This window comes from Osmerus eperlanus, chromosome 1 (genome assembly GCF_963692335.1).
Source record: "Osmerus eperlanus chromosome 1, fOsmEpe2.1, whole genome shotgun sequence".
NCBI lineage: Eukaryota > Metazoa > Chordata > Actinopteri > Osmeriformes > Osmeridae > Osmerus > Osmerus eperlanus.
Genome location: NC_085018.1, coordinates 2,335,619 through 2,361,331, shown reverse-complemented (window position 1 = coordinate 2,361,331; position 25,713 = coordinate 2,335,619). Strand labels below are relative to the sequence as shown.

The window sequence follows — 25,713 nt, the reverse complement described above, 5'->3', positions numbered from 1 at the left end:
TGTAGTCAACAGCTTTGACTTTGTGGATTACCATTAGATGATCTATCAGAGTCCAAGTCTGTTGTTCACAAGGTTTGTTGACCAATTCAAATGGTGCTAGGTGAGGGTTAGCTAGCATTGCATGGATAGCATTGTGTTTCAACCCCATTTCGCCTTCTAGAAAAATGATGTTATCCGATAAAATGAAATTAAACTTGGGTATGTGCTCTGTTTACACACTGACTAGAGTCCTCCGTGAGTGTGCTTTATAATAAGCACAGGTGGATGACTATTGCAGGGTTGGAGGCTCACAACTACCCCCTGCGCATGGAACATTAGGACAGTACATGTGAGTATATTATTACTATTCATCTTGATTTGTAACTGTCTGCATTTTCAATACGACGTCATCTGAATTCTCAACAACTTTCATCCTTTTCTCCTGGTTGAAAAGTGTGTTTCTGTAACACAAATCGGTAGGGTCTAACCAGGAGACAGTGTTTTTCAGTGAGGAGGCCAGCTTAGTTTCTACTCTCATGTTAACACACATAGGAGTGAGACAGTTAAGTACCTGGGAACAAAAACACTTCAGCAACGGGAACGTCTTGCGGATATTCTTAGAAATCGTTGGCCTTGAACAACTTCTTATAGTAACCTGGTTGGTCCCCGGTCTGATTATCACCAGGTAGGCAGCTGACCGCTCTGCCATGCTGGGGTAAGTGAGAGAAAACATCACCCATGTCAGCCACAGCTGAGTGTTGTATCGTCTCAAGGTGACAGCGTCTAGAATGTCACGGTTCCTAGTCTTGACCTCCAACAGTGCTACATTATCCTTAACAGTATCATGTGCCACCAGGTCCACCTCTGTGTACAACCCCCCCGTGTAGCAAATCGACTTACAGCCCCTAGTACAGCTGTTATGATACGTGTACGATCCAGGTTTGCTGAACATATCCGGTCTAGGTACACCGGCGACCTTAAGGCCTGCACAAATTGGAGTAAGACGCAGAGCCTTCAGCTGTGTGAGTATGAGACGTGACACAGGGCCTACATCATACATGGTCTTTTTTCTATTGAACACGTCCTTACACTCCTTGTCTACCGCAACACCTATTCTGATCGACATACGACTATTGTCCCATAGGAGTCCGGAGTGGTACAGAGTCAGGGATTTAGACCTAACGAGTTGCAACAGCGCTTCCTTGAATTTTGCAACCTTCGATTCTGGAACGTTCAGATTTCTTAGATAATCAGAAACCCACTCAATGGAGCTATCCGGGTTGTCATTAATGTCCTTGACAAGTTTTGTGTAAAGATCCATGTTTATCATGTTGTGACCAACCGAATGCTTTTTGTACCACTTGAGTCTATTCAGAGGTTTGGTGATACCCTTGACCTTATACCAACGTTGATCGGCTGTTGACTTTGCATACAGCACACCAGGTTCCGTGCTTCGGAAGTCATTCGCGGGTCTTTGGAGATTCATTGTATTAAATGTTCAGGCTTGTTACGTTGCTACAACAACCATATCCTTTTGCTAGAACATAAGGTTGAAGTTTGCAGAATTACAGTTGAGTCAGACCCGCGTTGAGTGACATGAGTCTCAGGAAACCAAACATGAGAGGCTTTGAGTCTCTGATATCCACGAGTAAGGATCTGTTTAACAGTAGAATGTCAGCGGTGCCGAACGGTGTCATTATGAATGTAGCCAAGTTCAAGGGCAAGTTGGGGGCCACCATAGCTGTCATCACCTCTCTGATCGTTGGATTTTTGACCATCCCTAACAACATTCTCTACTTCATCAACAACAACCACCACAGTACAAGGATTAAGGGCAGGCTAGATGCTGACTCCGCTCATCGGTCTCCCTCGGAGGGGAGACCTGACTATGAGTATGCTTATATACACTCAGGAATAGCACTCATCACACTCGGATGTCTGGCCATGGTCGTGAGCATAGTGCTTAGTTATTTCGCCTCCAAAAGCAAACGGAAAATCAACGATTCTGAGGGTTCTTACAAGGGTTTGGAGTCACCCAACACTACCGGGACTGTGATGGCATGTCTCATCATGATGAACATTGAGTTGTTCATGTCTGTGATCGCGGGCTGCATGGAGTTACTCTACCGACCTTTGATCACTGATGCTCAGAGATTGCATAATATGGAGTGTGCTATAGCTGTGTTCAATATCATAATCTACATCATGTACGTGGTGACCATGGTGTTGACTTCCACTGTCCTAAAGGGAAAGTATGAAAGAGTCTCGATTGATGTTCAGAGAGAACCGTCCGATGTGGTGAACATGCCACTCTCAACCCGAGACTATATGAGCAGGGGTGTCAACTCTTACAATTCACAATCCAGCTTCATGTAACAAACTCACCACCTCCAAAGTCTTCACATTCTACGTTGGGAAACAACCTTGGAACTGGAATGCTCTACACGTTGACAGTCTGCTGCCCTCTGGAGAACCTGGTTTATAATATTGCTGTTATTATACATTTCAAAATAACCTTGAGTGTCTTGTTGTTACAACCCATCTGTCAGTATAGCCCGCAGGAAGACAGAAAGCAGTCAGACCCTCTAGAAGAGACGCTGTCTAGGACAGACGCTGTCTGAGTTGTTATGTAGTAGATGTTTTGTTATTGTTATTATGTCTCTCGATGTAGAGGATTGAAGTACTATGTGTTAGTGTGAATAAAGTACAATGGAACTGTACCACATCACATTTTGTTTTATTCACTTACAACCAACATAAAAAGGTTATGTCTATCAACATGTAAACTTACAATGAATTGGTTTCACGTGACAGTGCATATTTATCCAGGCTACATTCACTTTTTATCACAAACAGGGAAGCTTTGCAGGCGAGACAGTGGTAGACTGTGTCAAGATGATCATTCTTGAAGAAATTATAGACCTAGCAACCGATCAGATGCCTAGTGAATGACAGAAATGTTTGTTATCACTTTCACAATGACAACTTTAACAATACAGACACAACACAATGTACAAGATAACAAGAGTTGAAGAGTCCATCTCACCCAGAAAGTAAGAATAAAGCAGACAGACCTAACCCTCCTGTCACTACCTACCAACATATTAACCATGGAGTCATCACAAGATGAAACACCCAAGTCACTTACATAACTAATGTGGACATCTCAACCTCTCCATCATCCGAACAGTATTCGTCAACTCGCAGTGAAATATTATCAACAGGCAAAATGGATCAGTTTTACGATTGTCTCCTCGTAAAGAACAGGATCCTGACAAAATACGAGAAAGAAACCTTACAGAACGTCAACGTAACATTCTCTATCCACGATGATGGTGATACCATGATAGGACTTACAGGTACAATGCAGAGACATATGGCTACATTTTATATCACGCATATGACAGTTGTTACATTCCAGGTGTGTGGTGGTTGTGCAAAATAATTAATTACTGAGATGTGTGAGGTGTGTTTTTCGTGAAGACGGACTAGGTACTAGGGTTACAGCCTGTCTGAATTCCAAAAGTGGATTTAAAAACACCCCCTCCTCTAGTGTTATCATGTCGACTGTGAAAGGTCTTCAATAACCCTTGTGCTACCTTAGGGTCGTTTTGACCCATAGGTATGTTTTGCTAACTTTTCATGCTAAAAAACCAAAGTGAAACATTTTCTCTATCCTTTGCGTGGTATCGACGTCGTTTTGACCACAGCTATGTTGTGCTAACTTTTCATGCTAAAAAAACAAAATGAAACATTTTCTCTATCCTTCGCGCGGTATCGGGGTCGTTTTGACCCACAGCTATGTTTTACTAACTTTTCATGCTAAAAAACCAAAGTGAAACATTTTCTCTATCCTTTGCGTGGTATCGATGTCGTTTTGACCACAGCTATGTTGTGCTAACTTTTCATGCTAAAAAAAACAAAGTGAAACATTTTCTCTATCCTTCGCGCGGTTGCTTCTTTGGCTCTCGACGAAGGCGGTGGCATTTTTCTATCGTCCCCTCCCTGATCTTCCCTGCTTGGCTGTGTCTTGTCTTGTCTCAAGATACTCTCTCATCATCACTCTCCGAAACTAGAAGCATGGATCTAATTAGCTGGTCTCTCAATGCAATTGACACCATCTTCTCGAAGAGAAGCTCGGGTTCGGGTGAACCTAACTGTCCGGACGGGACGTTCGTAGCTGGCTACACGATGGACGCGTGGGAGAATTGGCGTGTGGTGTGTCCAGCGGCGCTTTCCATGGCGGACGTTGAAGACATCTTCATATTCGGAACCATGATTACAGGCTTTCTGCTGTTTGGAATAAGCGCTGGCTTTGTATATCGGAAAATCAAGGAAACGGCTGCAGCCATCAAAAGCCCCGTTAGGCTGCCCGACATGATTGATGCGGTGGGCAGAGTTGTTGGAGCTCAGACTGTGAACTTACAACGCAGCATTGATTACAACAGGGATAAGTTTGCGGCTCTGCAAAGGAAGATGGAGGACATGAAGACACAATCTGCATAGGGAGAATCGGACTGATTGTGGCCTAGGTCGAGGGCGCCAACCCAGACCTACTCACACATTAACTTTCACCTACTACAGATATCACCACTCCCCCACCCCATCCAACGCCTTCGCCTGCTTGTTTCCCAGGGTGGCTGGCGGGTCTGTGTCCAGCGCCTACCATGGCTGCAGGTCCAGATGCTGCTTGTCTACCCCCCAATTCCCGTTGCAAGTCACATGTTTTTGTAAATGTTGTTGTGCTTATGTGCTGAGGTTTTTGTCTGTTCCCACACTGTACTCCTCTAGGAGCATTGTCTGGGGTTGCCTTTTTCTCTCATCCTCTCTCCTCATGTTATGCTGTAAATTTCTAGTTGGCGCCGAAAATGGCTGCCTAGGTAGGCTCTCCTGCCAAAGTAAACTCCTTGTCTGTGCAAACTTTCATGGCGAATAAACATCAATTCTGATTCGTTTTGACCACAGCTATGTTGTCTGCGTTGTCTATTACATCACCCTTGTGCTGTCTCCGGGTCCTTGTGAGCCCCCTGCACTAATGTGGCATTGTAATAATGTGTTTTGCTCCTTGTATATTCTAAAATAAGGAGGAGGAGGAAGCATACACCTGGTCCAAGCCACTAGTCTGAAATCTAGTTTAATTCTCAATATAATGTTTCAGTGCTTTTGACATACATTTGTTTAGAACCATCATGAGTCAAAGTTGAATCATAGTTGGTGTGTGTGATGATGATGACAGTGATATAGACACATCCAAGACTACCAGCATTAACTGGGATGGAGGGAGGGTGAACACCTCCAAAATAATTGAAACTAACACACACACACATACATACTGACAACTCTGAGAGACAGGAAGAGTAAGACAAAAAGTGAGAACATTTCATTTCAAAATTTTATTGTATATAAACAAACTTAAAAACAACAACATCAGTGACCCACAAACCCTATTTACAGAAAGTTTATCTTTCAGACAAGGGACAAAGTCATGGATCAGCAGACTACCCTCTTCCCATATATAGGACAAAGCATTTACACCCTCATCCAACCCACACCTACATCCACACCCATATTCTGTTAGCTGGAGTGTAGACTAAATGACTCAGACTCTGTGGTAGTAGAGGTTCCTGGGCGTCTAGGAGGTGGGCTCGTCATACTGGAGATGAGGCGACCGAGTGTTGAGTCCTCCTGTCTGGCGGACCTCTTGAAGTCCGCCCCCAGGAAGGCGTACAGCAGTGGGCAAATGCCATGGGTTCAGCCACCGCCAGCCACACACCCAGCACCACCTCCAGACTGCAGCCCCTGGGAAGGACCTCTAGGCGCATGAGGGCATCCACAGTGATGCCAGCACCATACGGGAGCCAACACAGGAAGAAGCAGACGATCAACGCCACAGTGGTCCTGACAGCTCTGCGCTTCTGTCTCTGCCCCTGCAGAGACAGGAGATGGAGAATACAAGTGAACATGTACCCCTGTGCATACATCTGAAGCATGGGCACGTCGTGAGAGGGAGATATAGATAGAGAGAGGGATGAAGCTAGAGATGTAGCTCACCTACAAACACCAGTCTCCGTGCCAGTAGCTGTCTCGTGCGTGAGGTGTGCGCGTCTGTTGCTTTGACCACAGCTAGGTAGCGGTCCAGACTGACGAAGGCCAGGATGAGCACACTCCCATACAGGTTCACCGTGTAGATGACGTGCACGGCCACACAGGTGCCTAATCCGAAACGCCAGTCCGTCAGGGCGGCATCCGCTGCCCAGAACGGGAGCGTCAGCACAAAGAGAAGATCGGCAGCAGAGAGGTGCAGTCGGTAGCGGTCTGTCAGACTCAATTTTGACCTGGGGACAATCAGATGAAACCACTCTGTGTGTCATCTTCTACATCAGAATCAGAATGTGTTTTATCCGCCATGTAATGTGTTGTAACACAAACAAGGAATTTACTGTGACAGGAAGGTGCATACAATAAACGAATGTACGGATCTTTCGTTCTTTCTTTTTCAAAAGATTAAAATGTACAAAGTGACTAACTAAACTTACTAAAGGACTAAACTAATATAACATCTTTGTCATCGTCTTCTTTATTCTCACCTGCGCTGGCAGCCAAGCACCATCCACACCAGGCCGTTCCCAGTGATGCCCAGGATAAAGATGAAGCCGTAGACCACAGGGAGGAACACTCTCTGGAGGTCAGGGGTTATAACTTGATCCAGGTCACACGGATCCTCCAGAGCCAGCCCCAAGTCGCCAGAACCAGTGTCGTTTATGTCATAGTCAAACACAATATGCTGTAGGGAGGGAGAGACAGAGAGACGGATAGGATGGGGGGAGAGATGGCAACCGTCATGAGATACATAGAAAGACACTGGTAGATGAAGTGAGATAGAATAAGCAGTTTCACCATAAGCCACCATAACTTGCCTTGATAAAAAAGGATGACATGATGACTGTTCTGAATTGAACTGAAAAGATTCTTGACCAAACATATATTTTTTAAGTTGTACAATCATCTTTCTATTTGCTGAGACCAACTTTCCAGACTATAATGATCCTTTATCCTTTTTATAAATATCCTTTATCTAAAGATAAAGCCCAAATAACCAGACAGACCTGCCACATTGTGACTGTGGGACCTTCCATTGGGGAGCAGTTGTAAAATGACCTTCAATGTACACCTACAAATCATAGATACGTAAATACAACAACAACGCTGAATAAGACCTTGCCGCATACCTCATAGTAGGACATGATTGAGAGGAGCCTGGGTCTCTGTCTCCTCTGCTGAGCGGAGCTGAGTACACTTCTCCCTTCAGTGGAGTTTAATATCTCTCACATTCACCCCCAGAGCCCATACTAGTCTTGGTAGGAGGACTACACTTCCTCATCCCGGTTGGAAGAATACACTTCCTCATCTCGGTCGGACAAATGAGTTCCCCCCCCCCCCCCCTCGTCTCTGTGGTAGAAATGCACTTCCTCATCCCGGTTGGAAGAATACAGTTCCTCATCTCGGTCGGATAAATGAGTTCACTTCCTCATCCCGGTTGGAAGAATACACTTCCTCATCTCAGTCGGACAAATGAGTCCCCCCCCCCCCACACCGTCTCTGTCGGAGGAAATGAGCGCCCATCACCCACCCCTGCAACTAAATGAGCGAATACTGAGCGCTTGGACATTGAGTGCGAGAGGAGGATGTCTGGGAAAGTGCTACTACTTACATACATTCAGTGGGTTAGGGTCAGGCCAGCAGCCGTCGTCTAGATTCACACAGCTATGGCTGATGATTTTACTGCGCTGCAAGTTCTACAGCAGATGTTTGCAAATGTCGAGCAGGTTGACTGAAGAGGAGGCAGAGGATGTGTCAGAAGAAGAAGACGCGGAAGAGCGCCATGCAGAGAATGTGTCAGAAGAAGAAGAAGAAGGCGATGAAGAGCGCCATGCAGAGAATGTGTCAGAAGAAGAAGAAGGCGGAGAAGACGGAGAAGAGCGCAACGCAGAACGCCGCGACCTGTCGGCGTCCGAAGAAGACAAAGACGACAGTGATCCTCACGAGGACCAAGTCTCAGATACTTTCGTGTCAAAAAACGGCAAAATCAAATGGTCTTCGGTTCCGTGTGTGACTGCGCCGCGGCCGCCGCCGCAGCGTAAAAACACAGAGAGGCCCCCCGGACCCACAGCTTACGCCGTTTCCCACGCTCATGACATGGTCTCCACGTTTTTACTCTTTGTCACGCCACAAATCGAAAGAGTGATCTTGGACGAGACAAATCGTTTAACTTACAGAAACAAGTTATACCTTAAAATGTAGGAAAAATTGTCCTCTTTCAGCCAATGTAACTACTAAAGAGCTCACATTTACAGATTTTCAGCTATGAGCCTTGAAGCGAGAGCAGCCTTTCAAATTCTCTGACTAACTTCAATGGAGAGGTGGGTAAAATTCGACAGAGAAAGCGAAAGAAACAAGATTTTGAAACTGCCGGTAGAGTCGTATTTCTGACCGCACAGACATATAAAGGACATCTCTGGTTTCGGCAGAGTCTTGGGTCTCGGAAAATATCCTTATATTTTGGATTGGACGTATAGTTTTGCGTCTAGGTTAACTTGTTTGAGGTGTGGATTCTAGCTACATTATTTATTCTCTCTGCCCAGCTCGTTAGCGATCACAGCTGCTCCATCGCCGTGGCAACCAAACAAACAAGCACCAGGAAAGCAGAAGGAACACGTTTTTGAAACTGCAGGTAGAGTCGTATTTCTGACTGCACAGTCATATAAAGAATATCTCTGGTTTCGGCAGAGTCTTGGGTCTCGGAAAATATCCTTATATTTTGGATTGGACGTACAGTTGTGCGTCTAGGTTATCTTGTTTGAGGTGTGGATTCTAGATACATTTCTCTTATTCTCTGCCCTCAGCGCGTTAGCAATCATAGCTGCTCCATCACCGTAACGACAGACACGCACCACTCAGTCTCTCACACAGGTGATTGGTACGTTTACTTGACCATGAGAAACCCGATTACTAGCAATTGTCGGTTTATACCAATAATACGATTACTCCGTTTACATGTGTAATTAGTTATGCGATTATTCAATAAACGCGTCTACATGATTCTTTTTTATTAATCGTTGCAACGATGAAGGTGCTGTCATAACTTGGAATGCAAATGAAGTCAGGGCTCTGAGAAAATTGCTTTGTTACTTTCGTCCCGCGTTACTTTCGCCCCCGCTCTCCCCTATGCAGGACTAGTTAAAGGACAAAAAACCTACGGAAGAACTAAGAAGTTGGAAAAACAATAGTGAGAACAGCATTCTCACAATAATAATATATATGTGAGAGAACAAAGGTTGTGCCCTTGACAAAGGCAAAGCACACCCAATAATATAATTCACAGCAATTACAAAAAGTTCAATCAGTTACAACTAACCAACAAGAGTAACAAGTCCCTCAATAAGATTCATTGTGTTCCTGGGAGAAACTAACATCAGGTCCAGCAAATCATTCTTAAGTACCGTTGTACTCCCGGAACAAGTGCGTCTTTAGCCTTTTCTTGAAGGTGGCGAGACAGTCAGGGCCTCATTTACTAACAGCATTGCGCCCATTTCAGGCGTGACATAGCGGGTAAAGACCGTATTTACAAAGGCAGCGCACTTGAGTAAAAACGCAGATTACCGCTGCTGGGAGATAAGGGAAAGTGGGTGTGTATATTTGTAGCTCCTGTTCGCTGAACTTTTTTTTTTCTTTTCCTCGAATCACCCATGGTGGCAGTAACATGCAGGCGTTTTTCCCGTATTTTAACGGCGCGCTAATTAACACTAATGGGCGCTGATTGCCCGACGAGGATCTGGTTTGATAAATACCACGCAAAATGCGTAAATACACCGTCCGCTATTTGCGGTTGGGCAAAGGCGCAGATTAAGCTGCGGTCGCAGTGTTATTAAATGAGGCCCTCAGTGTCTCTGATGGAAGTGGGGAGATGATTCCACCATTGGGGGTCCAACCATCAACCACTGTTGTGTGCACGTCGGTCAGCCCTCGGTATCTAAACGCTCCCAGGGCTCCCAAGTATTTTTACCATTTCTCACGCTGTCACGCAACACCTTGTATTTCTCACACATTTAAAAGATTTTACGATGAGAAGTAAAGGATAATTTGACAAAATGTATGAGTTATTCTGGTCCATTTAGGTATTTAAATAATCTATATATTAGGGCTGGTCATCGATTAATTTTCCCCAAGTTTGTAATAATCAATATTTAAACACTTAATTAAATTAATCAACACAAAGTAAGAATATTTTTGGATATATTGTGAACTTATAATACATCAGAACTAGTAATTCACATCAAATATATGATATACAGCTCTGGAAAATATTGAGAGACCACTGCATCTTTTTCTTTGCTTTTGAGAAGGAAGATCTTGAGTGAGGAACACAATGGTAAAATATGCAGTGGCCTCTTAAATTTAACCCTTCTGTTCCTGTAAATTGTCCTTCTTGACTTTTTTAAAAATGAAAAAAAAAACCTGCAGTGGTCTCTCAATTTTTTCCAGAGCTGTATAGCAGTATTATAAAAACAAAAGTGCAAATTGAATATCAAAATATCAACACTATCAAAAAAACAGGATCAGCTTAAAACTTAAGGCAATAGACTCAAATAGATAATGCCTTTATATGCACATTTATATGCCCCAACATTGTCAAAAACAACAAAATGTGAAAATGCCAGCTCCAATATAAACTACAGAGGGATGCTTCAATAGCCAAACAAATGTCCTGGTGCACGTAACTCTCTGTCAGGCTATTGCATTTTGTACTTCTGTTGATCAATTTCTTATTTCTTGTTAGTTACTGCATGCATTCCGTGATCAAAGTGTAGTACCAACCCTTTCCATTTTGAGTTAATGTAATGTGTTTTTGAGTTAATGTAATGTCGTTTCCCATTTGGGGGAGCGTGTCTTTGTATTGGGGGTAGGTGAGCAAGTCATCCAATTGGGGGGCCTTGACTCGTATTTGGGGGAGTGTTTTCATTTGGGGGATTAGTGGGTGTGATTTGCACTTTAGGGCCACTGTACGGGTCCCATTTGTCAACACTATTTTGGGATGAGGGGGGCAGTGATCTGTGTAAACTCATGTGATCCACTGAATATGAAACCATGTTTTATACCTTAATTATTCAAGAGAAGAGTTTTGTAGTTGGTATTCACCAGTGTTTAAAATGTTATTTCTTTGCAGGAAAAACCCATACAAAGAAAACCACAGCCATGGAGCGAATTGCCAGATCGAAGTCAGAGAAGACGCATCTTTACAAGTTGTCCAGAAAGGAGAATAACATTGATATTTACAATCTAAATATGTCTGTTATCAATACTGGAGTCGGTCGTAAATGTTGCTTTGGAAGCACACCACTTTCGGGAACACACAAAACTATAATGCTTGTGGGAGCAACAGGCTCAGGGAAAACAACACTCATCAATGCGATGATCAACTATATCCTGGGTGTAAAACAAAAGGATCCAGTCAGATTTGAACTGGTACCTAAGGAGTCTGATCAATCACAGGCTCACAGTCAGACCTCTGAGATTACAGCCTATCAGATCAATCACTGCAAGGATTTTGCAATTGACTTTTCTTTAACTATCATAGACACCCCTGGATTTGGGGACACAAGAGGCATTGCGAAGGATAAAGAAATTGTTGACAAGGTGAGAGAATTCTTTTCTGCTAAAGATGGCATTAGTAGTATTGATGCAGTGGGATTTGTGACCCAGTCCGCTTTGGTACGACTCACTCCAACTCAGAAGTACATTTTTGATTCGATTCTTTCCATTTTTGGAAAAGACATTGAAGACAACATTGTTCTCCTTGCTACCTTTGCTGATGGGCAGGTTCCACATGTGTTACAAGCTATTCAAGAAGCAAACATTCCATGTGCCCGAAACAAAAAAGGCATTCCTATTTGCCTCAAATTCAACAACTCTGCCTTGTTTGCTTCTAATGATGAAGCAGGGACAGGTGATAAAACAGGGACAGATGATGAGGCAGGGACAGATGACAGGGATGAAGTGTTACGTTTCGATGAAATGTTTTGGAAAATGGGCACTGTCAGCATACAAAACGTGTTTTGTCAGTTAAGTTGTTTGGAAGCCCGAACTCTGCAGCTGACAAAGGAGGTATTGTCAGAGCGCAAGAACCTGGAAACAACTCTAGAAGGACTGCAACATATTATCCAAGTGGGGCTAATAAATCTGGACAAGTTTAAAAAGACACAGAAGGCATTAGAGAGCCATAGAGATGATGCTGAGAAAAACAAAAACTTTGAGTTTGAGGTGGACGTCCCTAAAATAGTAAAAGTTCCCCTTCATAGAATCCACACCACAACATGCAGGAATTGCAACTTCACTTGCCATTTAGGCTGTTCTCGTATCAATGATCGTGAAAAAAGTAAGTGCATTGCAATGACTAAAGGCAGTTGCACTAGCTGCCCAGGAAAATGCCATTGGAGCCATCATTCCAATTTGCCATACAAGTTTGTCTACAGCACAACAAAAGAGAAGAGAACATATCAACATCTGAAGGAAAAGTATGAAACGGCATGTGGTGCAAAGTTGACAGCAGCTCAAATTGTTCAACAACTGGAAGAAGATTACAGACAAACACAACAAACTCTGTTGAATGACATCAAGAAATTATCAGAAATTCGGAAACGCCTTGGTGAGATTGTCCTTCGACCAAACCCGTTGTCTGCCACTGACTACATTGATCTGATGATTGAGTCTGAGAAACGAGAATGCAAGCCTGGATTCCTGGAGCGAATTCAGGGATTAAACAAATGCCGGGAAGGAGCAGACTTGATTAAGAAGGTGTCTAATAATGAGAAACTCTTCCCCGATGAAAAAGAGAAAGACAAAGACGGTGGTTTCAGGACATGGTTTGGTAAACGTTTCGGTGGTGCAGATTAGAAGCTGTAAAAGTGAACATCTAGAAAAGGTATACAAATATTTACAGTTACCTTAAGTTTATATTGTTTTTCTGTTCTATGAATATATTCCTGTTTGCAATATCAGTAATGTAGTGGGTCTAATCTATTATAATTGTATTCTGGGACATGTTCCAAACCTTTATTTTGGAAATTGTGAACACGTGAATTTATCAAGGATTTTGTCAAAAATGTCTAATTTAAAGAAGTAAATTCCAATGAAGAATATAATCTGAAAGCATGCATTCATCCCATTTACTTATTGCAACTGTGTTAGATATACTTTAAACAATGTAATAGTAATCTACTTTCTGTAATTCACTTTGTTTCAACTGAAGTTTAACATAAATAATGAAGAGTAATTGAGTTGCCTTAAATCAGTTACATGGGACTCACACGATGGCCTTTGAAGCATTTGACCACTTCTCTCTTATAGTGTCAGTATAATGTGACCTGATGCCCCTACAAGGATGTCATGGGAAGAAAGTCATCGAAAACCCCTGGTTTTCTAACATTATTTTTTTGTCTTGTCTTTTGCTAGTGGTACATTACTATATCCTGCCAAGCTCAACAGTTGGAATAGCTCATACAAGAAACATGCAAGTTCTTCAGACATTTTTAAACATGGTTTTCTTAGCTAGACCACACAAAACAAATATGTCACTGACTCACGATAGAGGAAGTGATGTAGGCTGTAACAACAACATCTGAACCCAAGTGGTCACCTGGGACACCTTGGAGATGAATGATGTGAACGCTGGTGTCTCACCTGTCCACTTGTCCTCAGAGCACCGAAACACATTTTAAAACAAAGTATAAACAGTCTTAGTTCACATGGAACACTCCTCTCTGCACTGCATAGTTCTGAGATCTTTTTTCGTTCCTCTTATTAACAGCATAAACAAAACCTTTGTAATCATTTTCATTAAAACAATGTTGTAACATAAAAAATATTGTAATTATGTTACGTAACAATTGAAAAACGTTTTTTTTTGTGCTTTTATTGTATTGTTTGGTTTTCAACCATGTGTAATATGTTAGGTGTAACATGCATATATACTCACCTGAAGAAAGGTCTGCCTGCTGAAAATGATTAATAAAATATTTTAAATAATCATTTCAGGAAGTCTGGTGACTCCTTATTTAACTACACTGAACAAATGTTTTGTATTTTTATTATACATAACTAGTAACTAGCTGAACTAACACTTCTCACACACACCAAGGGCCTCAGGGAGGTTTGATCACACATGCCAAGGGCCTCAGGGAGGTTTGATCACACATGCCAAGGGCCTCAGGGAGGTTTGATCACACACGCCAAGGGCCTCAGGGAGGTTTGATCACACATGTCAAGGGCCTCAGGGAGGTTTGATCACACATGCCAAGGGCCTCAGGGAGGTTTGATCACACACGCCAAGGGCCTCAAGGAGGTTTGATCACACACGTCAAGGGCCTCAGGGAGGTTTGATCACACATGCCAAGGGCCTTAGGGAGGTTTGATCACACATGCCAAGGGCCTCAGGGAGGTTTGATCACACATGCCAAGGGCCTCAGGGAGGTTTGATCACACATGCCAAGGGCCTCAGGGAGGTTTGATCACACATGTCAAGGGCCTCAGAGAGGTATGCTTCTCTCTCCCTCACAGGACTGATCTCACCTCAACATAGTCTCTCTCACTTGAATTCCCTGCAGTAGCCTTTACTAAACCCCCTCTTCCCCTCTCTGGATGGATGGAGGGTTGAGAGAGAGAAGGATAATAGAAAAGGGAAAGAGAGTGGAGGAAGTTGGAGAGAGGAGTAGGATAGAGAGAGAAAGAAAAGGGGAGGTTAAATGGAATGTGGAGGGAACATGAGGAGGATAAAAAGATGGAGGTACATGGGAGCAGATCCCTCACCACTCCTGTCCCCTCCCTCCTAACTAGCTGAACTAACACTTCTCACACACACCAAGGGCCTCAGGGAGGTTTGATCACACATGCCAAGGGCCTCAGGGAGGTTTGATCACACATGCCAAGGGCCTCAGGGAGGTTTGATCACACACGCCAAGGGCCTCAGGGAGGTTTGATCACACATGTCAAGGGCCTCAGGGAGGTTTGATCACACATGCCAAGGGCCTCAGGGAGGTTTGATCACACATGCCAAGGGCCTCAGGGAGGTTTGATCACACACGCCAAGGGCCTCAAGGAGGTTTGATCAGACACGTCAAGGGCCTCAGGGAGGTTTGATCACACATGCCAAGGGCCTTAGGGAGGTTTGATCACACATGCCAAGGGCCTCAGGGAGGTTTGATCACACATGCCAAGGGCCTCAGGGAGGTTTGATCACACATGTCAAGGGCCTCAGAGAGGTATGCTTCTCTCTCCCTCACAGGACTGATCTCACCTCAACATAGTCTCTCTCACTTGAATTCCCTGCAGTAGCCTTTACTAAACCCCCTCTTCCCCTCTCTGGATGGATGGAGGGTTGAGAGAGAGAAGGATAATAGAAAAGGGAAAGAGAGTGGAGGAAGTTGGAGAGAGGAGTAGGATAGAGAGAGAAAGAAAAGGGGAGGTTAAATGGAATGTGGAGGGAACATGAGGAGGATAAAAAGATGGAGGTACATGGGAGCAGATCCCTCACCACTCCTGTCCCCTCCCTCCCTTCTCCCCTCCTCCCTCTGTCCCTCCCCCTCACATCTTCTCTCTCTGCTCCTTTCATCTTGTTTCCTCTTCACTCTATCACCCTCCCTTCACCTCTCTCCTCTACTCCACCCCTTTCCTCCTCCCTCCCTCCCTCCCTCCCTTTCCTCTCCTCTTCTCTGATCTCTCCTCTTGTCCTCTCCTCCTGTCCTCCACCCATCTCCCCTTCCCATCTCCTCTGCCTTCTCCTCCTTTCTTCTCCTCTCTCCCTCTCTCCTCTCCCCCTCCCTTTCCTCTCCCCCCTCCCATCTCTTCTCCCCCTCCCCTCTCTCCACCCCTTCCTTGTCCATGTCTGGTCTACAGGCTGCCTTGTCGTGTCAAAAGTGGCTGTGGTCAGGGCCGTATGGAGGGTTGGAAAAATACAAAGGTCCAAAAACTAAATGTACTAGTGGGTTGGAATTAACGTTAGCTGGTAGCTAGCTAGTGTAGAGAGGTTTGCTTGTTGGGGGAGGAGAAAGAATCAAGGCCTTTGTCTAACAAACTGGAATGGTCTAGTGGTGACTAACGGGAGTTAGTTTTATGTGTAGTCTAATCAAACACACACAATATCAGTTATTTAATGCCAATGATGTTACAATTCATAATATAGCTAGTCGCCTTTACGTTCACCGGTGTGTTGAAGTTGTGGGTCGAAAGCAGAGTCAGTTTTGCTAGTCTTGGCTGTGGACGAATCCGTTGTAATCCGATCAAAAAGGTATTTTGTGAAAGTATTCCTTTAATCGGCTGATTTTAGTTATCTCAGTGTCGCAATTCGAATTACGTTTGTTTCTTCTGCAGAATCGTTCAGTGTGTGTTGCAGCCACAAATCTATGGAATCCCAGAACAATTGGCGAGATCCTTTTGGGATGCTTATCTGTGTGACTGGACTTGCGGTATCATTGGAGTCAAATAGTGTTTGGTTGTTGTTGGTATTTATACTCTGAATAAAGGGGAAGTGTCTTGAGGCAGGTAAAACTGTTTATTGGTCAGGTCCTTGGCCTGGGTGTTGTTCACAGATAGGTGTGAACTGCAAATGTAATTTGAGGACTGGCCTAAAAAGCTTATACCTTGCATATACTTCTTAATACATTTATGTGTACACAACATTGATAAATGTTTTTTTATTTTAATGGAGTTAGGCCTGAAAGGGTTAACTAAAGTTCGGGAGGAAGGTGGCACACCAAGACTCCTCCTTCTCCAATCAAACTAATACGCATCAGCCCAGTAAAGCACGGAAGAATGCGACCAAACTCGATAAAGTATCTTCCATTCCTCTGGTCCTTGTGCTAGCATGTTGTTGTCACCCTCCCACCCTTCCCTTTCTTCTCTGCTTCTCCCTGTCATCTATCCAGGCTTCCCAGGGGATCTGCTTGAGCTGCTGCTCGGCCGTGACCCATTAGGACTCTCCGCCACACCCCGAGTCCATGCCCGGACACCAGGCTCGGCTCTGCTACCAGCCTCCTCCACCATCGGGCTTGGCTCTGCTACCAGCTCTGCTTCAATAAAAGCTATCTATTCACTCTATGGTGTGACACCTGAACTCGTGAATATTACAATAAATTTGATACCAAGGTTGACTGACTTATCATGACAGTTACATTAAAACATCTAAATAAATTAACACAGCAAAGACAGAAGAAGCATACATTTTCACACATCCATTCCAATAATCCTTCTAGTGTCCACAAGCAGTGTAGTCTTTGAGAGATGAATGTGAATCCATTAAATGTCTATTTTGGATAAATCCTTTGTTTAATCCAGAGTTTCCCTGGAGTAGGGAGAGGTTGAGGAAGGTGGGCCATTTGGCTGCCTCTTCTCCCCATGTGGAGAAGGAGTCAGTGCGTCTGTATCAACCTACCTTTTGAAGCTCCCCCAGAAAGACAGTGGCATTGTGAGAGGTGTCATAGACTGCAAGATCGGGGGTTCTTGTGTTAATGTGGTTTGCAGTTCTGTTTAACTGAGGTGCTCAGATTATCATTGTGTTGAAGGTTTGACTCTGTACTACAGTAGTTTACTCATGATGGACAGCCACTGTTTGACGAAGCGCAACCGCGCACTGGAGCAACGCATAACACATAGTAGCGCTTGCAATGTGAATTCATTGTTCATATTTTATGGAATTTTAAGATAAATGTGATGATCTGTTTCCCCAGTCTTGTGTTTAAACGTGTTGCTATTGAACCACTGGTGTATACATTTTATATTTGTATGGTCTGTTGTCCTGCAGTCGTCCTAAAGTCTGTGTTGAACCCTCCAAGACATATTTTTCATTGTCCCTGGAAAGATGGGACAATGAGCCCTGTCCTCCCCTCTCTCCTCTTGTCCTCTCCACCTGTCTGCTCCTTCCCTCTCTCCTCTTGTCCTCTCCACCTGTCTGCTCCTTCCCTCTCTCCTCTTGTCCTCTCTACCTGTCCTCCCCTCTCTCCTCTCCTCTGTGCAATTGCACAGATGTTAATGAACAGGGCTGTTCCCCTGGTGCAGATGGAGAGAGGGATGGAGAGGGAGGCAGTGGGTGGGGGATGACTGGCTCCCTCGTGTTATCTTTGGGTCATTGTGACCCTTCAGTCATTGTGACCCCCCCCCCCCATGTTTTGCGACAACTTTACCTCATACAAAAATAAAGTGATGCATTTTCTTTTAACCGTCGACTGTCTCACAGCCCCCGCAGCGCGAAGGTTAAAATAAAAAGCTTTTTATTTGTTTTTGTATTGGGTAAAGTTGTCGCAGCACAACGATGGGTCGTTGTGAACCTTCAGGTCATTGTGACACGAAGGCAGCACAAGGGTTAAGGGAGGGCTGGACCCTGAGCTGGCCACAGCCAGACTGGTAGTCACACCCACCAGACTCAACACCACCATCTCCATGGAGACAGTCCAGTTCCTGCTGCAGTGCAACGCTCTACAGCTCTGCACTGAACTACTGACTTCCTGTCTTATTGGTGTCTTTCAGATGCAACATGGCAGAATGTATGTGGCAATATAGCCATAGCCATAACATACATAGGAAACATAACTTTAGATACAGCCGTTCATTGAAATAAACAGTATGTGTGTATGTGTATACGGTATGTGTGTGTATACTGTATTTGTGTGTTTATAATGTATGTTTGTGTCAGTGGAGGCTCGTCAGGTGAGGAAGAGGAGGATCATCATCATCAGTGAAATCAGGAGGACGTCCTCCGGTGGAGGGGGCTACCTGATGTGTTTTCTTAGTGTCCACTATAGAAGCAGGCCTTGCCTGCAGAGAAGCAGCTTCCTGAGACAGTGGAAGAGAACTTCCCCGGCCAACGGACACAACCGAAGGACGCTGACCTGAGTTTTCTTTTTGTGTTTTTTTTGTTGTTCATTAAACGCACCGCCGTGCAAACCTGACTCACCGTGTCTGACTCCTCTGATCTGGCTGTGCTGCTTGACAAGGTCTCAGTGGGATTGTCACATTTTGTGTGTTGACGTGGCGGAAATTCAAGTGGCACTGTGTAGATCTGAATAGTCAAGATGGCGGTTTCAATATGATTTATTTAGTTTGTACAATTTAAGAATTAACAGAGTACTCTGGACCGGTCATAGCGAAAGACATGCAGATGTAACCTACAGGTCGTTCGAGAGAGTGGTGAAGAACAACCCTAAAACCCTGCCTTATATAAACTTAGAACAAATGGTTCTTCTGATGGTCAATCCATCAATATAGCGGTCGATGTGATTGGTCAGCACTGCTCAGTGACAGTTTGACTCCACATCAAGTGTCCCACAGTTCTTTGATGCCCCAGCTCCCTCTCTAAAGAAGGAGATGGTTAATGATACACAAACAGGACACAAGACACAATCTCCTTGGCCAAAAGGTTAGGTCAGCTCGCTCAACTGAGATAACAATCTCCCCCAACCCCCAGACCTAAGACCCTCTGGCTCTTAGTTAGGTATCATAAAACAACACCATAAATACCTTAAGACAATCTGAGTGTCCATTCTACAGAGTAAACCACACCACAGAGCCTCAGTTTCTTACATTCGTCTGTCTAAAACAAAGGAACTTGCTTTTTACCGCTTAAAGAAACATAGATATTGTAACTGTCAAAAACTGCCATAACAGTGTATACATTGTGTGTGTTTATACTGTATGTGTTTGTGTATATACTGTATGTGTGTGTATGTGTGTGTATATATGAGTGTATATATGCATATAAATTGTATGTGTTGTGTATAACTGCATGTGCGTGTATGGATACTGTAAGTGGTCGCGTTTCCCAGATTCGTTAAGAGCTTCTTAACGAATCTGGGAAACACGGCCAGTGTGTGTGTGTGAGTGTGCGTGTGTGTGTGTGTGCAGATGTCTCAGCGGGCTCTGGTCCAGGAACTGCTGTGTCCAGAGGGGGACCATGGCCAGGCTGCAGCTGCTGAGGGCAGAGTACAGCAGTGCCCAGCTCAGCCTGCAGGAGGCGCTCAACCACAGCTTCCAGGTGCCTCAAACAACCTACAGACCAGGAGCATCTACTGACACATCATTATGGGCTCTTTGTTGTAGAAATGAATAATAATCATTTGAAGTGAACCTAGACTCACCAGAGATTGTAGGGAGATGTCCATTCAGTACTTGCAAGCACACCACGCATGTGTTAACCAAATCAATCAGATGTTCATGTGTAATCTCTCTCCTGATGGTTCCCCTCTCTGCAGGACCCAGACGTGTGGCTCTGTACAGTCACCTGCACTACCAGACTGGGGAGCACAGGAAGGCTCAGGAGGGCTATGTGAGGACCCTAGACTTAGTGGTGGACGCCTCAGACACACATCCCATCTACCTGCACCTGGAGGAGGCCAGGGTGAGATGGGCAGGGTCACACACACACATGAACCAGTGAGATGGTTTAGTAACTTAACTAGGAGGTAGTTCGGGGACAATCATTGTTTTGCTGTAAATAAAATCCATCTGTTTGTATCTGTCCATTTGTAGTATGACCTGCTCAACAAAGGAGCAGACCTGATGTCACGGGGACGAACCACCGTTGGGGGTGGATGGACGAGGCCTCTCCCTCAGTGGAAGGATGCTCTCCCAAGCCGGAGGCACGGTGAAGAGCCCACCTGTGATCGGAGGTCCTCTCATGGCTTGGCTACTGAGAGGGACCTTTTAGGACACAGAGGTCTGTCTTCTCTTTGCCCCAGAGGTTTATGTCAGACAAAACAACCTCTCTGGTACCTCAACTGGTTAGACTAGCTCTGTCTTCTGTTACAGGAAGTGACAAGTTCACAACAACTGCATTTCCTCATTCCTGACATGGTTTCTACAGAACAGAGGCTGACAGACAGAAAGACATCAGACATGGGCAGGAAGGGTGTGTACAGTTGAGGAGTAAGTGGCTGGTAATCAGAATGAAGAGATTCATATGAGTTTTCTATATAAATAATACATTCTATCAGTTACAACAAAGAAATTAGTATACTTTTGTAAACTTTTAATAATTGAAATAGGAAGTCCAAGTCTTTCTACTTTCTGCAGAAGCTAACAAAGAATGTCACGTCTTTAATCATCTCTCTGTCCCCCTTTTCCTGTCCCTCTTTCTCTCTCACGCTCTCTCTACCTCCCTCACTCTCTTGTACTATTCTTTCTCCTTCCTTCCCTCCCTCCTATTTGTTTCTCTCTCTTATGTTCTCTGTCCCCCTTTTCTCAATCCCTTTCTCTATCTGCCTCTCTCCCCACTTCTCCTCTCTCTTTGTGTGTTTCTCATATCTCTCTGTCATCCTTCTCTCTCTCGCCGTCTCTCTTTTTCTACTACTCTCTCCTTCTGTCTCCCCCCTCTTTCTCTCCCTATATTAATTGTGTCCTTCCTTTCTCTCTTTCCCCCCTACTGGTTCTCTGTCCTCTCACACTCCCCTTTTTTCTCTTTCTCCATCCTCCTCTCTCTGTGTGTCCCCCTCCTTCTCTCTCTCTCCTTCCCATCTTCACAGCGGTCAAATGACTGACGCTCTGCGCTTTTGGCGTTAAACTTAACAATTTATACGTCTTGTTTTTTTCTTCAAATCTAAAGATACAAACGTACTGAGGTATTAGGTTAAAAGTAAGCTCTGTCTTCTTTTTTACAATGACTTCTGGGTTCCCTTTGAAACAGACTTACAAGCGCACTTGAAATCGTCTCCTCTACCCCCGTCACTCTCTCCACACCCACCTCCTCTCTCTCTCCCCCACCTCTCTCTCCCACCCACCTCTCCACTCCCCCCACCTCTCTCTCTCCCCCACCTCTCTCTCCCCCACCTCTCTCTCCCCCCACCTCTCTCACCCACCTCTCCACTCCCCCCACCTCTCTCTCTCCCCCCCACCTCATGTAGGTATCTCCTATAAACAGACAATCCTCTCCTGCTATAAGGGAGCCCTGGAGACACTATAACCCCCCCTCAGTCTCACCATGTGTCCATCTCTGAGTTATCTTTGCGCCAGAGGTTTATGTAAGACAAAACAACCTCTCTGATACCTCAACCGGTTAGACTAGCTCTGTCTTCTGTTACAGGAAGTGACTTGTTCACAACAACTTCATTTCCTCATTCATGACATGGTTTCTGTAAGACAAAACAACCTCTCTGGTACCTCAACTGGTTAGACTAGCTCTGTCTTCTGTTACAGGACGTGACAAGTTCACAACAACTGCATTTCCTCATTCCTGACATGGTTTCTACAGAACAGAGGCTGACAGACAGAAAGACATCAGACATGGGCAGGAAGGGTGTGTACAGTTGAGGAGTAAGTGGCTGGTAATCAGAATGAAGAGATTCATATGAGTTTTCTATATAAATAATACATTCTATCAGTTACAACAAAGAAATTAGTATACTTTTGTAAACTTTTAATAATTGAAATAGGAAGTCCAAGTCTTTCTACTTTCTGCAGAAGCTAACAAAGAATGTCACGTCTTTAATCATCTCTCTGTCCCCCTTTTCCTGTCCCTCTTTCTCTCTCACGCTCTCTCTACCTCCCTCACTCTCTTGTACTATTCTTTCTCCTTCCTTCCCTCCCTCCTATTTGTTTCTCTCTCTTATGTTCTCTGTCCCCCTTTTCTCAATCCCTTTCTCTATCTGCCTCTCTCCCCACTTCTCCTCTCTCTTTGTGTGTTTCTCATATCTCTCTGTCATCCTTCTCTCTCTCGCCGTCTCTCTTTTTCTACTACTCTCTCCTTCTGTCTCCCCCCTCTTTCTCTCCCTATATTAATTGTGTCCTTCCTTTCTCTCTTTCCCCCCTACTGGTTCTCTGTCCTCTCACACTCCCCTTTTTTCTCTTTCTCCATCCTCCTCTCTCTGTGTCCCCCTCCTTCTCTCTCTCTCCTTCCCATCTTCACAGCGGTCAAATGAATGACGCTCTGCGCTTTTGGCGTTAAACTTAACAATTTATACGTCTTGTTTTTTTCTTCAAATCTAAAGATACAAACGTACTGAGGTATTAGGTTAAAAGTAAGCTCTGTCTTCTTTTTTACAATGACTTCTGGGTTCCCTTTGAAACAGACTTACAAGCGCACTTGAAATCGTCTCCTCTACCCCCGTCACTCTCTCCACACCCCCCTCCTCTCTCCCTCCCCCACCTCTCTCTCCCACCCACCTCTCCACTCCCCCCACCTCTCTCTCTCCCCCACCTCTCTCTCCCCCACCTCTCTCTCCCCCCACCTCTCTCACCCACCTCTCCACTCCCCCCACCTCTCTCTCTCCCCCCCACCTCATGTAGGTATCTCCTATACACAGACAATCCTCTCCTGCTATAAGGGAGCCCTGGAGACACTATAACCCCCCCTCAGTCTCACCATGTGTCCATCTCTGAGTTATCTTTGCGCCAGAGGTTTATGTAAGACAAAACAACCTCTCTGATACCTCAACCGGTTAGACTAGCTCTGTCTTCTGTTACAGGAAGTGACTTGTTCACAACAACTTCATTTCCTCATTCATGACATGGTTTCTGTAAGACAAAACAACCTCTCTGGTACCTCAACTGGTTAGACTAGCTCTGTCTTCTGTTACAGGAAGTGACAAGTTCACAACAACTGCATTTCCTCATTCCTGACATGGTTTCTACAGAACAGAGGCTGACAGACAGAAAGACATCAGACATGGGCAGGAAGGGTGTGTACAGTTGAGGAGTAAGTGGCTGGTAATCAGAATGAAGAGATTCATATGAGTTTTCTATATAAATAATACATTCTATCAGTTACAACAAAGAAATTAGTATACTTTTGTAAACTTTTAATAATTGAAATAGGAAGTCCAAGTCTTTCTACTTTCTGCAGAAGCTAACAAAGAATGTCACGTCTTTAATCATCTCTCTGTCCCCCTTTTCCTGTCCCTCTTTCTCTCTCACGCTCTCTCTACCTCCCTCACTCTCTTGTACTATTCTTTCTCCTTCCTTCCCTCCCTCCTATTTGTTTCTCTCTCTTATGTTCTCTGTCCCCCTTTTCTCAATCCCTTTCTCTATCTGCCTCTCTCCCCACTTCTCCTCTCTCTTTGTGTGTTTCTCATATCTCTCTGTCATCCTTCTCTCTCTCGCCGTCTCTCTTTTTCTACTACTCTCTCCTTCTGTCTCCCCCCTCTTTCTCTCCCTATATTAATTGTGTCCTTCCTTTCTCTCTTTCCCCCCTACTGGTTCTCTGTCCTCTCACACTCCCCTTTTTTCTCTTTCTCCATCCTCCTCTCTCTGTGTCCCCCTCCTTCTCTCTCTCTCCTTCCCATCTTCACAGCGGTCAAATGACTGACGCTCTGCGCTTTTGGCGTTAAACTTAACAATTTATACGTCTTGTTTTTTTCTTCAAATCTAAAGATACAAACGTACTGAGGTATTAGGTTAAAAGTAAGCTCTGTCTTCTTTTTTACAATGACTTCTGGGTTCCCTTTGAAACAGACTTACAAGCGCACTTGAAATCGTCTCCTCTACCCCCGTCACTCTCTCCACACCCCCCTCCTCTCTCCCTCCCCCACCTCTCTCTCCCACCCACCTCTCCACTCCCCCCACCTCTCTCTCTCCCCCACCTCTCTCTCCCCCACCTCTCTCTCCCCCCACCTCTCTCACCCACCTCTCCACTCCCCCCACCTCTCTCTCTCCCCCCCACCTCATGTAGGTATCTCCTATACACAGACAATCCTCTCCTGCTATAAGGGAGCCCTGGAGACACTATAACCCCCCCTCAGTCTCACCATGTGTCCATCTCTGAGTTATCTTTGCGCCAGAGGTTTATGTAAGACAAAACAACCTCTCTGATACCTCAACCGGTTAGACTAGCTCTGTCTTCTGTTACAGGAAGTGACTTGTTCACAACAACTTCATTTCCTCATTCATGACATGGTTTCTGTAAGACAAAACAACCTCTCTGGTACCTCAACTGGTTAGACTAGCTCTGTCTTCTGTTACAGGACGTGACAAGTTCACAACAACTGCATTTCCTCATTCCTGACATGGTTTCTACAGAACAGAGGCTGACAGACAGAAAGACATCAGACATGGGCAGGAAGGGTGTGTACAGTTGAGGAGTAAGTGGCTGGTAATCAGAATGAAGAGATTCATATGAGTTTTCTATATAAATAATACATTCTATCAGTTACAACAAAGAAATTAGTATACTTTTGTAAACTTTTAATAATTGAAATAGGAAGTCCAAGTCTTTCTACTTTCTGCAGAAGCTAACAAAGAATGTCACGTCTTTAATCATCTCTCTGTCCCCCTTTTCCTGTCCCTCTTTCTCTCTCACGCTCTCTCTACCTCCCTCACTCTCTTGTACTATTCTTTCTCCTTCCTTCCCTCCCTCCTATTTGTTTCTCTCTCTTATGTTCTCTGTCCCCCTTTTCTCAATCCCTTTCTCTATCTGCCTCTCTCCCCACTTCTCCTCTCTCTTTGTGTGTTTCTCATATCTCTCTGTCATCCTTCTCTCTCTCGCCGTCTCTCTTTTTCTACTACTCTCTCCTTCTGTCTCCCCCCTCTTTCTCTCCCTATATTAATTGTGTCCTTCCTTTCTCTCTTTCCCCCCTACTGGTTCTCTGTCCTCTCACACTCCCCTTTTTTCTCTTTCTCCATCCTCCTCTCTCTGTGTCCCCCTCCTTCTCTCTCTCTCCTTCCCATCTTCACAGCGGTCAAATGAATGACGCTCTGCGCTTT

The 25,713-nt window shown here is 44.6% G+C and overlaps 1 protein-coding gene and 1 pseudogene across 1 annotated transcript in view; one reads left to right on the top strand and one right to left on the bottom strand.

Moving 5' to 3' along the window:
* Positions 1–18,918, top strand: part of LOC134030353 (uncharacterized) — a 125,984-nt gene extending 107,066 nt beyond the window's left edge. The window contains exons 9-10 of the mRNA XM_062474035.1: positions 11,204–11,983; positions 18,719–18,918. Coding sequence (XP_062330019.1) covers positions 11,204–11,983; positions 18,719–18,918 — 980 coding nt within the window. The remainder of the gene's footprint in view (positions 1–11,203; positions 11,984–18,718) is intronic.
* Positions 5,354–7,322, bottom strand: LOC134008720 (C-X-C chemokine receptor type 4-like; annotated as a pseudogene).
* Positions 18,919–25,713: the final 6,795 nt, after the last annotated feature.